This window comes from Exophiala bonariae, assembly GCF_035927105.1.
Source record: "Exophiala bonariae strain CCFEE 5792 chromosome Unknown scaffold_3, whole genome shotgun sequence".
NCBI classification, from domain to species: domain Eukaryota; kingdom Fungi; phylum Ascomycota; class Eurotiomycetes; order Chaetothyriales; family Herpotrichiellaceae; genus Exophiala; species Exophiala bonariae.
Genome location: NW_027042478.1, coordinates 1,098,626 through 1,110,946, shown reverse-complemented (window position 1 = coordinate 1,110,946; position 12,321 = coordinate 1,098,626). Strand labels below are relative to the sequence as shown.

The 12,321-nt window shown below is 50.3% G+C and overlaps 3 protein-coding genes across 3 annotated transcripts; 1 reads left to right on the top strand and 2 right to left on the bottom strand.

The window, feature by feature from the left end:
• Window positions 1-7,424: 7,424 nt before the first annotated feature.
• Window positions 7,425-8,078, bottom strand: LTR84_007915 (uncharacterized protein; the record flags this gene model as incomplete). The annotated part of the gene is made up of 2 exons (XM_064851467.1): window positions 7,425-8,000; window positions 8,061-8,078. 2 exons carry the CDS (start codon window positions 8,076-8,078, stop codon window positions 7,425-7,427), a joined length of 594 nt encoding a protein of 197 aa, XP_064710470.1.
• A 703-nt stretch (window positions 8,079-8,781) lies between these two features.
• Window positions 8,782-9,886, top strand: LTR84_007914 (uncharacterized protein; the record flags this gene model as incomplete). The annotated part of the gene is made up of 3 exons (XM_064851466.1): window positions 8,782-8,829; window positions 8,888-8,960; window positions 9,015-9,886. The coding sequence occupies 3 exons, from the start codon at window positions 8,782-8,784 to the stop codon at window positions 9,884-9,886; spliced, it is 993 nt and encodes a 330-aa protein (XP_064710469.1).
• Window positions 9,887-10,464: 578 nt separating this feature from the next.
• On the bottom strand, window positions 10,465-11,250 carry LTR84_007913 (uncharacterized protein; the record flags this gene model as incomplete). Its single annotated transcript, XM_064851465.1, has 1 exon — window positions 10,465-11,250. The coding sequence occupies one exon, from the start codon at window positions 11,248-11,250 to the stop codon at window positions 10,465-10,467; it is 786 nt and encodes a 261-aa protein (XP_064710468.1).
• Window positions 11,251-12,321: the final 1,071 nt, after the last annotated feature.

Sequence of the window (12,321 nt, the reverse complement as noted above, 5' to 3'; positions counted from 1 at the left end):
CGACAGAAGGCAGAGGGCCGAGGACGTGCAGCCTATGATGGGGCAGTCTGATGGGCCCGGAGGAAGCTTTGGGGGGAGGTGTTCTGGCAGTGAACGGGTCAAGGCGCAAGCCTGGATGGGCTAGTGGCTGGATGGGTGGGCCGGGATCTAATTAGGGCGAATTGCTGCATGATGGAGCGTCGGCTTAGAGGAGGGTCTAGTTATTAGACAGCAAGCGATCGTGGGCTTCTGATGGGCATAGCCCAGGGTCACGGTCAGGATTAGCCATGACATGGGTTGGGTTGGGAGACCACTGGCGTTGGGCTTAGCTTTGTGGTACACCGGCGCATCTGCTGGAGGGACTTTGGGGGGGCACTGGAGGGGAATCTGCGGCGTGCCAGTGCGGGACATGTTTTGAGTTGCAGGCACCATGGCGTTCAACCAACGGCCCTCTGGAGGCCAAGCGAGACGATGAATCCCGAGAAAGTACATTAAACTTGTCACTAGCTTGTCCCTCGGACGGATAATCTGTAGTCAGAAAGTCGCTCGAGAAGGGGTGAGAGACTGAGAGTCTGCACATGAGATGGACTCGATTGTAACGCCTTCCAATTACAAGGTTTGGTGTGATTTGTCGGCTGATCGGTAATGGTGCTTCGAGTTCATGTTCTCGACTTTCGAGTGAATATCTGACAACCAGAGGCATTTCCTGTTCTGGGAACCCCATCGGCTACTCAATTCACTACACTTACCTCAGTACTGCTGAACGCTCGAGGTCGGGAGGTAGCATCTACCTCTTTTACCAGCATCCGTGTTTGCCTTTGCCTCCACTCGCATTTGCCGTTCGGTTGTGAGCAAAGTAACATGAGTCAAATTGGTCAGTCGCCGTCACGAGCCATCTCGTACGGGCGACAACATAGTTGTCGAGAGCAATGAGTACGGCTAAGTGTTGTCAAGTAAGCTTTACTGCCTCTTTGCTACTTCGTAGGTACGGATCTACTAGGCAGGGAGCATATCCCGTGGTGAAGGTGGCACGGAGAGAGTTATTGCAGTCCAACCAGGATGATGATCGGGATTGAAGTGAGAGCAGAATAAATATTTGATGGGCACGGGTGGGACAATTACGCAGGACTTCTACCGCACCGGCTTGCTTTATTCGTTGTTTTAAGTTCGGTACTTGTAGGGGAGTGTACAGTAGCAACGCCATTTGTTGTGAGCACTCGCTTCGAGACCAACTTGATTAAACTTGCAGCTTGTAAACATGGGTGGCCACCGGGATGGGCGCTGCTAAGGTTTGATACTCGGCCATTCTCGTGCAGTGCGAGTGGGAGGAATTCGAAGCTGAGCCAATTCGACCGCGGGCGGCTCGAAGGCTGAAGATCCCAAACCCGTGGGCCTCGGGCATGCATTCCAATAGGTTTTCCATCACAGTAAAGACCATATCGTAGTGGCCATCCATACTTCCAACCCGGCGCCAGGACGTTGATCAAAAGGCTCATTCAATAATGCGAGATTCCTTGGGACACAAGGCTCAGCAGGCTCAGAGGATACTTGGAATGTGGAATACTTCACATGGTGGCGCGCTGTTGCTGCAAGGAGTCCAGGGCCCGAGAGGCCCAAGGAACAAGGTTAACTGGATGTGCGTCCCGGGCTCCCAGTCAGAACCAACGGAAGGGCAGGCTTAAGCGGCCATGGCATGCACTCGTCTGCCACCACCCACCGCGACCCAACCAAACACAGTCCTTACTCAACCCTTTAGCGTGGGAGTGTTCATCATAGCCGACCAGGCCAAAGCGTGGGAGAAGCAACCTATTTTCTCCGATGGCCTGCGCCAAGGCAGCCCGTACCCATGGTCCATGGTCCGACGGTCCATGGATCCTTATTCGTCTCTGGCATTTGAACCTGAACCTGAACCTGAACAAAGTCCCCAAGTCATCCGTTCACTGTCACTTCCCTCCCCACCATTATTACTTGTAGCAATTACACATAAATCTCTCGGGGTGTCGACTTGATCCAGCAGCGGATACTATATTGGGGAAGTCCACAGATACAGGCAATAAATGGATGTATACTTAGCCCCTAGTAGTTGGCCTTCCTCAACACATACGGATAAGTACCGAGTCATTGGCCTTGTCAACGTCAAAGCATGTACCCACAAGGGCGCTGACCACTGCAATGAATGCCTGGTCCAGTTTAATCCCATCAATATAGGCTGATAGTCGATGATTATTGTTAGAATCATGATTCATTTGTTAATTGCAGTGCTTTATCTGACGAGGACGGATGGCCCTCATCGAAGAGTTGGGGGTGGCATGCGCTTGCAGCCTTCCTACCATCCAAGGCCCGTGGTGCAAGGCTTACACTGTAGTCCCAAGTAACGAGTACAGCCTGTGTATAAGTTCATGCTGCTGGGTACCCTGAATTCTGGGTCCATGTTCCTTTCGGCATGCCTAGAATCCACTCTGCGCGTGCGTTGCCATCATTATCGACTCCACCAAGGACGAAGGATTAGTCCCGGTTCAATGTCCATATTCGGCTTCTTTCACATCCCGACAATGGAGATATCCATTGCTCTTTCACCCAAACGGGAACAAGTCGGCATCGATTCGCACGAAGTGAGGGACTGTTTGATGCGGGTACGGGTAATACTCGTTGGGGTTTACTCCGAAGTACCTCCTTTCCTCGATGAGGCTACGGATAATCGATTGTGTCCAAGTCGCTAGTTGATATGACATGTTAAGAGAATCGTCGCCTGTTCCATGATTATCACGGAGGCGTGGTATGACATCCACGGTATTTGGAATGCCCGGTACCTGTAGCCGCCTATGGCAGTTTCGAAATTATGTCGGCTAGTCGTGGCCCTCCAGTCCCCATAACCATCAGAACCCTTTTCAAATTGTCGGGTCCATATTGGGAGAGCTCACAAAACAGTTCTTGGTGAGGATTCTCGAACGAGACCGAGGCTTTCGACTTGATACGATCAGAGGTCGGGTCAAAAGTGTGTAATAATGATTTAGCCACCTCACGTCCGAGATGCGGGCTGTCTGGCTCTCCCGGAAGTAGTTGTGGAAGGTCCAGAAGCATGTAACTTTCCCACCACGTCTCCACATTTGCTTCTTTCCGTGGCAAAGATCGAGGTACAGGGTACACCCACTGAATGCTTTCCTCAGTTCGGTCCGGGTGCAGACTGGCTCTCACCACATGTATTTGTACATGTGAGAAGTGAGACTTGGTTCTCGACTAGTAGAGTGAACGGAACCCCCCTGTTCTGCTGTCCCACTAGCATACTCGTACATTCCTTCAATGTCGACTTCATCGAATAGACAAACTCAGTTGGCAGGTTTTCAAGATTCACGTGCTCATCTAATACTCAGAAGTGGTGCTAATAGGCCAAGTAGCTGGAGGATGGAGCTTTCAGGGTAGATCCCACGCCACCAAACGTGTTGAAGTACGATGGGCCTTTGAGACGGCAGATGTGGATTGGACAACTCAATCATGTCCAGAGCACTCCCTTGATGATGGAAGCTTGCCACAGCGATCAGACTCGACATGTCTATGTCGATACCCGTCTTACAGTGGGCATCCTATTGACCCTTAGGGTAGAAAGTCAGGACCACGCCCACTTCTCGGGCTATGTCCACTTTGCTAGTACTCTCCACGGGATGCTGCCGGTAGACGGTAATAGCCCTTCTCATGAGACTCGAGACTCAAGATCTGAGAGCGTTGTTAGCATTTGGTTTTCCGTTGAGAAAGCATGTGCTCTCTTGAATAATTTCACATGGCTCTTGAGCCTTACCCACGTCCATGTCTTCTTCATCCTGGTCGGTTTCCCGACGAAGGGAGAACAAACTACAATCCACAGTCGCGCATGCAGACTTATTTGGTGAGCAAGTCCGACATTCGGCATTTTCTGGTCCTTCTTTCTCTCCTGTCTACGTCAAATCATGGCACTGACCAAGGCCGCCTCCCTTTGATCATTGGCCTTATGAGGCCGTGTCTATTCCTTTGCAACCACTTGCGGATAAATGCTTTAGCCAGTCGGCCTTGTTGATCACAATGTGCACAACCTATGAGGATGCTTAACATCTTAGCGCGGGGTGTCTTTATCGTCACCCGTCTTGTTGATCGTCTAGTTAAAGTGGCTGCTCGTTTTGAAGCCAGTACCCTTCTTGACGTACTCGTAGGGAACCATTTATCATCTCATGTCAAACAAACTTTCTTGACATTGCCAAGCTGGGTATTATCCCAAAGAACATTAAACTCTCCAAGGGTGGAATTGCACCCATCGTCTGTTGCACCAATCGTATTATAGTTTCCATGGCTAACGCGTCTTTGGAAACCAAAAACTCTCGGATCCGGATGGTTCAGACTGCTGCATTCCGTCCCCGTGCAAGCCATCTGAGGGTGTGATATCACGCTGCAACTACGCATACAGCTGAAAACCAATGGGTGAAATTCTGTACTCTGTCGTATTCTGACGACGACGATGCCTTCCAGGCTGACACCAACATACATGTGAGCCTCTTCTGTATACCTTTTTGTGGAGTCAAATGTGTATAGCATATAGCGTTTCCAAGATAAAACTCAGGAAGACTTGTGCCGTAAAGCCTCATGAAGGTTATTGTTCTACCCCGTGTCGAGCACCACAATAGTCAGATCCCAACTCCAGGGTTCAGAGGCTGCGCCCGTTTGCTTTAGACGCCCTCTGTTGATACTAGTGTATATGTATCAAGCTTCCAGACACCCCTTTCCCAGGAGGTATGCTGGAATTTCAGACCAATCCTGTGGAAGTCAAAACACCTATGTAGTTATTTGGGTATTAGGTTCCTGGGTGAAAGTCGTAGCAATGTTGTAGCCAGCAAGTCATGGATACCAAAAGCGACTGGCGAACATGATTCCGGTCACGAGTTGATTTTCGAACCTTCAAATGAAACACAGCTCGTATTCAACGATGTTGACGAGTAATTAACAGTGGAACATGTGTAGTATCCTCTCTATTAGTTGCGAATCAGATGGATTAATGCAAAGAGGTGGGTCTAGCAAGGGAATGATATCCTACCAGACAGGTTCCATTGTTGCAACTTGCGACTCATAGGTACCAGCACAACTTCATCTTTGGAAACTCGACCACTAGTAACGTCACCGAGTAGTTTCTTGAACGCAAAGTTTGGCGGCATGGATTAGTGACTTTCAATGTGCCAGTCCACAGAAAAGACTTATGTTTGAAGACAGATTGAGTTCCAATAGCAGTGTCGGGATTAGCAATATTCGTTGTCGTATTCGGGGCGGATCAGCAATGTTGTTGATTCGGGTTCTTGGGAGGATGGGTTGCGTTCGTGAATCGTGACGCTGCCCACCGTCCGACTCTCCGTACCCCATGCCGTCCATCCCTGGTGATCCACTTGTCACTCTCAGGCACGCGACCACTTCGGTGAATGACACCGAAGATAGATCTGTAGCTGCCAGATGGAAAAAGAAAACAATGTCTTCAGGTCGTCGACATCAAACCCACCTCAAGAAATTACGATGGGACCCTGAGGTGTTCCAGAACAGGATGACCATGCAGGAGGCAAGTGCATCTGGACTCAGCTTGACCGATAGAAGCCCGAAGGCGAGTGACATGTTCATCTGCTGCTTGACCATCAATCGTGACTCGGCTTTGGTGGCCGTACGAGTACTCGTGTCGTTTGACAGAAGTCCCACACCTGTGACTTGACCAGGGTAGGTGCTGGCTAGTGGGGAAAGTCAGATGCGTTAGGTGCATATGTTGGGTGATTAGCTGCATGATTAGGGGCGCCTCTTAGCCCACCTCAAAGTCGGGTTAAGCACATGTCGCTCTTCCCGGCCTGTCCTGGGCCTCCTGTTGGCCGCAGCTACCAGTTCTGGGCATTCTCTTGTCCGGCATTGAGATTTCTGGAGTCAGGCCTCAACAAGGCATTATCCACCGATCTCAGCCTGGCGGTGCCCCACGATCATTTCCAGTACTCCGTCGTTTGACACCTCAGCAAAATATTGGTGGATCATTGAGCGAAATATGTTTGATCGTCAACATTCTCTAGTCAACAGAGACGAGCGTAAAATTGCGATGATATCGAAGGGAATTTTCAGACATCGTCTGCATCAGGAGACGGTCGAAAGGGAGCCAGGATGGCGCCTCCGGTGCAAAGTGGTGCAGGAGAGTTTCCCCACGCTAAGGTCGACTCAATTCCTGCTCCTGCACAACCGCCAAAGCTGGCGAGCTTACCCTCCATGGGCAGATCCCCAAGTGACAAGAAATAGAAGTCTCTCTTGGTTTTTGGTGACCCCCAAAATTTGTGAATAATGGAGTTTCGTCAAGATAAACTAGACGCAGTCCGCTTTTGCCCGATTGTGAAGCCAGTCCCGTAGTCAGGAATTGCCTATGATCTTTCTTGGAATGCGCTGGCGCAGTCGCTGTGAGCCAGAAGACAGTGTGTAATGGCTTTAGGCAATGTCGACGAGATATGGGTTGAGTAGTCTCTTGGTCGCTGGTGGTTCAGGCTATGCGGATATGCATGTCCCAGAGCACTCGTACAAGTAGGCCACTGCCTGTGTCATGGACCTTGGCTTGTATTACAACACATGCGATGCGTGATTATGCTGGTCAAGCCTGCCTTGATAATTGCGGGAGTAAGGCATCAGTTGTCTTCGGGCCGATTAAGCTGGTGCAAATGGCGCCAGCACAATTCATCGAACGGTACCGACTGTAGCGAGGGTCATCGTGCCTCAAGAGTTGTACTGCCATTTCTGGATCTCCCCAAGCAGGTTTCAAGGTCCAGGCATAATCCTTCGCCGAAGTGGTCGACGCTAGAAGGCGGTTCAGAGGAGTGTTTGAGCAGTAGAGCAGACACATTGTGGTTGTCCTAGTGCTCGTTTGCTCTTATAGCAAGCTCAGGGTGAGGTGTTCTGATAAGGCCGTGGAGATCAGCGGGCAATGAAAATTTTCAATCAAAACCAAACGGGTTTTAGTTGGTCGCTTCGTAGATAGCAGAAGGCTCAGCTGCATCCCAAAATCCCCAGGTGTCGATAAGTCCTTTGACCTTACGATAACAGGGTCGTTTCGTTGATCATTGAGCGATAAAGAGTCCGGGGCAAGTGGCTATCGGTTCAGCGTCCCCGGAACTTTAGATCACGACAACAAACCATCATCAAGCCCAGATAACCAGGGCTTTCTCATATCTGACCTTGTGCTGTCGAGCATGTCTGTATTTGTCTATTAAGTGGACATGTTCTGGCTCTTATCTGAGTTGTGTTGGATAGCCCTGCTTTTGATTACTCTATCGCAAGGCCCGCAATCGTTATTGCGTGCTCAAATCGCACAATCAAAGTGGCATTGTTGCAATCCTTGACCGCATCACCGGCCTCCTCGCTGCCTGCCTATCTGAGATTGATACCATTCAAGGTTACTCATGTAAACCATATCAGTCCTCTTATCCAGGGTTACTTCCGGCCTTGCCTACTTTCTGCACCACACAACAAATGTAGTTGGGGTCGGGGAAGACTATAATCTCCTGGTATTTGGTGCGAAGTCTGAGTAATTGGACTTCGTCATCCTTGGACCTTGGGTGTTCTTCTTCAACTGACGCTTCTTGCCTAGATGTGGAAGAGTCTCTGTAGGATGCTGCACCTGTCATGCCGGAATTCCGAGATACGCTTCCGAGCGTCAAGCCCAGGGAGGTTGCGTTGTTCACGAATTGGAAAATGGAGGCAGCCAGTATTTCGACAGGTTCCTGTTTGCCTCGTGAAGGATCCTCCACTTGCTGAGCTCCATTACCCGGCTCTTGCTCTGTGACTTTGCTAATCAGCTGTTCATCTTGTCGTGATGTCGATGTTGACCATTGATACTGGGAGGTTGTGTTTGAGGAGAGTTGTTTGTCAGAGGCAATGACACCTGTAGCTCGGATGATGGAGCCGTCGGCTTTCGATAGGATCATCGTAGCTTGTACGTTGGGGCGATCTGTCAAACCCCGGAGCATCGTATCGATAGAGGAGCCATTGAGGCTGTCCTAAAACCACCGCTCATCAGCAAACATCTTTCAACCCTAGGGTGTCTTGGGAGAACAAACTCGCTCGGCCTGCGCCATGTAGATGGGAGACGTTGTGAGGACCCGGGAAGTCAATTTCAGTCCACGTGCAGCCTCATACTACCGTGTTTCGCAGTGATCCCTGCTTGAAAGGGCTTCTAGAACGCGTGACTTGCGCAGAACGCAGCCGGCCGTAGACGCGTCGGAACTTGAACCGCAGACTTGGTATGGAGTCAAGCCCTGGAAGACGTTAAGATAGCCTCACAGGGACCTAGCTGATGGAGATCCGGTGGCGCAATCGCACTCTAAAGATGTCGAGCATGAGAGGGGAACAAGGCTTTGGGATGCTAGAGTTTCTATTACGAGCATGAAATATGACTCTCCGCAAGTTTGGGATTTCGGTGACACAAGATTCGGAAACGTGAATAATTTGGACAGGGTGTTGACCGCGCGGGCCGTCCCGTCCAGCTCACGCAATTCAGACTTTCAAACATCTTTCTCCGTGGAACTCGACCACATTTTTTGGTGTGAAAATCTGGGGTTCATCATCATCATGTCGCCATTGAACTAGTCATTACCTCGTACTTTGGCCTACTCACGACTGACTCGGTGCCGTGTCGGACGTGGGGATCTCAAAGCTTGACATTAACAGGGTCTGCCACCTCTGATAGCCCATTTCTACTACCTTGCAGATCAAATCGAGATTTTCTCTGAAGAGGTACCGAGCTAGGTAGGCTGATTTTCACCATCCTCAAGTCACAAAATGGGGTCTAGCGCAAAGAAAAAGAGAGAGAAGAAGAAAGACTTCCAAGTGAGCCTCACCAAAGTATCAGCCACTGCCACAGTCATGAAACTGACCTCCTCCATAGAAACCAAAATTAAAGGTTGGGAAAGCAAGACCCAAGGCTGCAAACTCGACTGACACGAGTTTTCGTGCTAAAGGTCAGTCCTCAGATCTCGAAGATTGACTTGGGTGTTTCTAACCCCTATCCTCAGCCATTGTTTTGAATCAACAACTCGACATCAATGCTCCGACAGAGTCGGCCAAGTTTCTTCACCAATTATCACTTTTGACTTCTCGGTCGGACTCTCAAAGAAAGGACGCTCTGGGCTACTTGACGAGTTACGTGACATCGACGCCAGAAGGAGCTACTTTCCCGACGACTGCAAACTCGCTTCTCACCTCTTTGTGTCCACTCATCCTTGATGGTTCGACGGGTGTTCGCACTCAACTCTTGAAGCTTTTCCAAGTCCTACCAGCGGAAGAAGTAAGAGATCATGTTACCAAGATCTTACCCTACATGCGAGCCGGTATGACCCATCTATCAAAGGACATCCGACTTTCTGCTGTGGAATTTCTATCCTACCTGATCAAAGCAGCGGGCGATGAGCTCGTCTGCAGTCCCGGCGGCTGGAACCAGACATTGGAATGCTTTACTACGGTCCTCGGTTGGAGATCTTCAGATTCAAGCAAATGGTCCGCAAATAAAGCTTCCTTCGGAGGAGACATCAAGTCCACTGCTAGAATCATGGCCGTCCTTGCCGAGTTTCTCCGGGCAGGCTTAGTCTCTAATACTGAGTCAGACTCGAACATCAATGCAATTGCCATTGACTTTCCCTTTTGGCAGACCAAATCGCTGGCAATGCCCTCGAAATCAAACGCGTATTCCTATCTCAACCTTTTTGGGTCCCAGACCGAGGTTGACAACCAGATGCTTGAAGACCAGGAAGATAGATTGGAGATCTTCTCCAGAGATTTCGAGGCAGTAATCCTGGCTGGTATAGACGCAGCGAAAAAGGAAGGCGGCGAGTTGGGTCGCTCTTCAGGCTTACTTGTCAAGATTCTCAGTCTTTCCAACAATGGTTGATTTGAAACGCCATAATCTGGTCGTCGCTTGTCGAAAAGAACACCATCCTCTGTCTGTACACAGGCCCGCCGAACTCTCAAGCAGCAAAATCAATTCAAAGTCTGCTGTCGATGGTGATCCTGATTTGGACCATTGAATCCCAGACCCGAAATGCTATGCGCACAAAGATCTTCGACGTGCAACTCAACTCCGGGACCAGTATACAGATGAATCTACACTAAGTTGATCGTGTGAAGGAGGTATGCAAGTCTTTAGACTCATCTCAAACTCCTATTAAAAATTGTGGAATTGAACGAGGCGAAAGAGATGATAACAAACAGGTCCATGTACAACATTAATTGTACGACATAAACTTCAAGACCATCCTATGAGAGTCGATGTTACACAAAGAAATCAATCTTCTTTCCACGACCATCTTCATATCCTTATCAACGCCGAAATTATCAACACAATACTCGTCATCGAGACTACCGTTACCAGACAACTGACGTTCAACAGCAGACAGTGGCTAATTCGGAGCTCAACATTGTTGAATTTATCTTGGAAGCCTATCCCACATACGTCACCGCTGTTGCCAATCACTTCTCACCAGGCAACTTCACCTTCTCCCACTCCTCGCTAGTCACAGCATGCCACTCATCGGGATCAAACCAGCCGATATAGTTCCTGTCGCCAAAGCCACCAATCCAATACACTTCCTTGACGACGATCCTGGTCCACAGCCCCTGATGAGCAGCCCACTTCTTCCCGGGGAGCCACATGACACTATCGCCATGAGCACGGGTAAAGCAACCCGGGATACCTTTCTCGTTGGCCTCGTCCTGCGGAATTTCCTCGAGATAGCCGACGAGACTCAGACGCGGCAGATTGGCCGCAGACCAGGGCTGGTGGTGCGTAAGATGGATGTACTCGTCCCACCACGAGAGGGACAGCGAGACGTTCGAGCCCGCATTGGCGTTAAGTGTTGACGTCGAGATCGTCAGGGACAGGACGGTGGGGTTTCCACTCGACTCTTCACACGACGCGATGTACTCGGGAAGCCCGATCGGGGTGCGTGCAACGTCAGATGGGATTCGGGAGGATGTGATGTTCTCCGGGAACACGGTGGTGAGCACACCGGATTTCGAGAGGGCCAGTAGTCGTCGCCCGAGGACGGTCGACTCGTAGCGGGAGGGACGTAAGATGGAGGATATCCCGTCGTCGACGATTGGGCGGTCGAGTGATGCTTCCGTCTGGACTTGTAGATGGATTGGTTGTTGCGCCAGCTTCATCTCCAAGTCATGATCAACTGGCGCTGCTTGCACCGATGTAGTCAGAAGGAGGAGGAGCGTGGACCCCGTCCAGAAACCGTTGGGCAGATGCATTATGTCGAGTCTGTGTGATTCTCCCAACTCTTGAAAACTCCTTGCACTCTTTCCCAATATCCAATATATATGTATACTTCACACCGTCGACCAAACCACAATTGATGCCGTTATAGACAATGATGCCGTCGGAATTGGGCCTGCAAGTTTACTTGGCAGATGCTAGCGAATGGCTAGAGCGATAGGGATGGTCAAAGTAGACACAGAGTCGACCCGGCTAAGCCTCTGGCTCTCCTCCTCTTGCTGGCTGCCAATCGACTTCGCCGTACTCACTGAGCACAACGGCGATGCGACGCGGTATGATGCCTGTGCTGGATGGTAATGGAGCTACAGCACCGATCAATATGGACTCGGACGCTCCAGGCAGGGAGAGGACGTGGGTTGCCCTGACTAGTTAGTACCCAAAAAATTGTGGTGCAGTCAACGTTCCAGGTGAAGCAGTACAGCTTCACGAAGAGTGCAGGACAGACTATCAATCAGCAAGGCAGGCCTGGAGTGAACAAGCAAGCAGTGGAAAGACAGCTACGAAGTGAGCAAGGACAGTAGCAGCAGTGGCAGGATGAGGAATTGGATACTAAGTAGTTAATGTATTTGCAGGCAAGTCGAATCAAGAAGAACAAGAACGCCGAACGGTCGACTTTCAATGCACACATGACACACTATTTCGACCGCCCGTATGGAACCACCACTGGCGAAGCCCTCCATCTCTGGGGGGTCGAGTGATGGATGGGCCAAGGGCTCGAAGAACTCCAACCCATTTCATCGCCTATTCCTGAACACTCAAGGGGACCAAGAACTTGGCCTTCAAGCCTCCGCTCGAGTCCCAAGCGAACAGTCGTCTTCTCAACAGCAGCAGCAGCAACAACCACGAGAAGTCTCGACTCTCATCTCTCGAATTCACGGAAACATAGTTAAGTGGGGTGAAGAATGGAATGCAAAGGGAGCAGACCACCTATCTGCACGGCCTGGTTCAGAGCATCCTCGGACCGAGACCCCATCTGCTCTCGCTACTATGTACTGGTGCGCTTCTCCTCATCTTATCTGATAATCAGCGATATCGGTGGCTTGGCT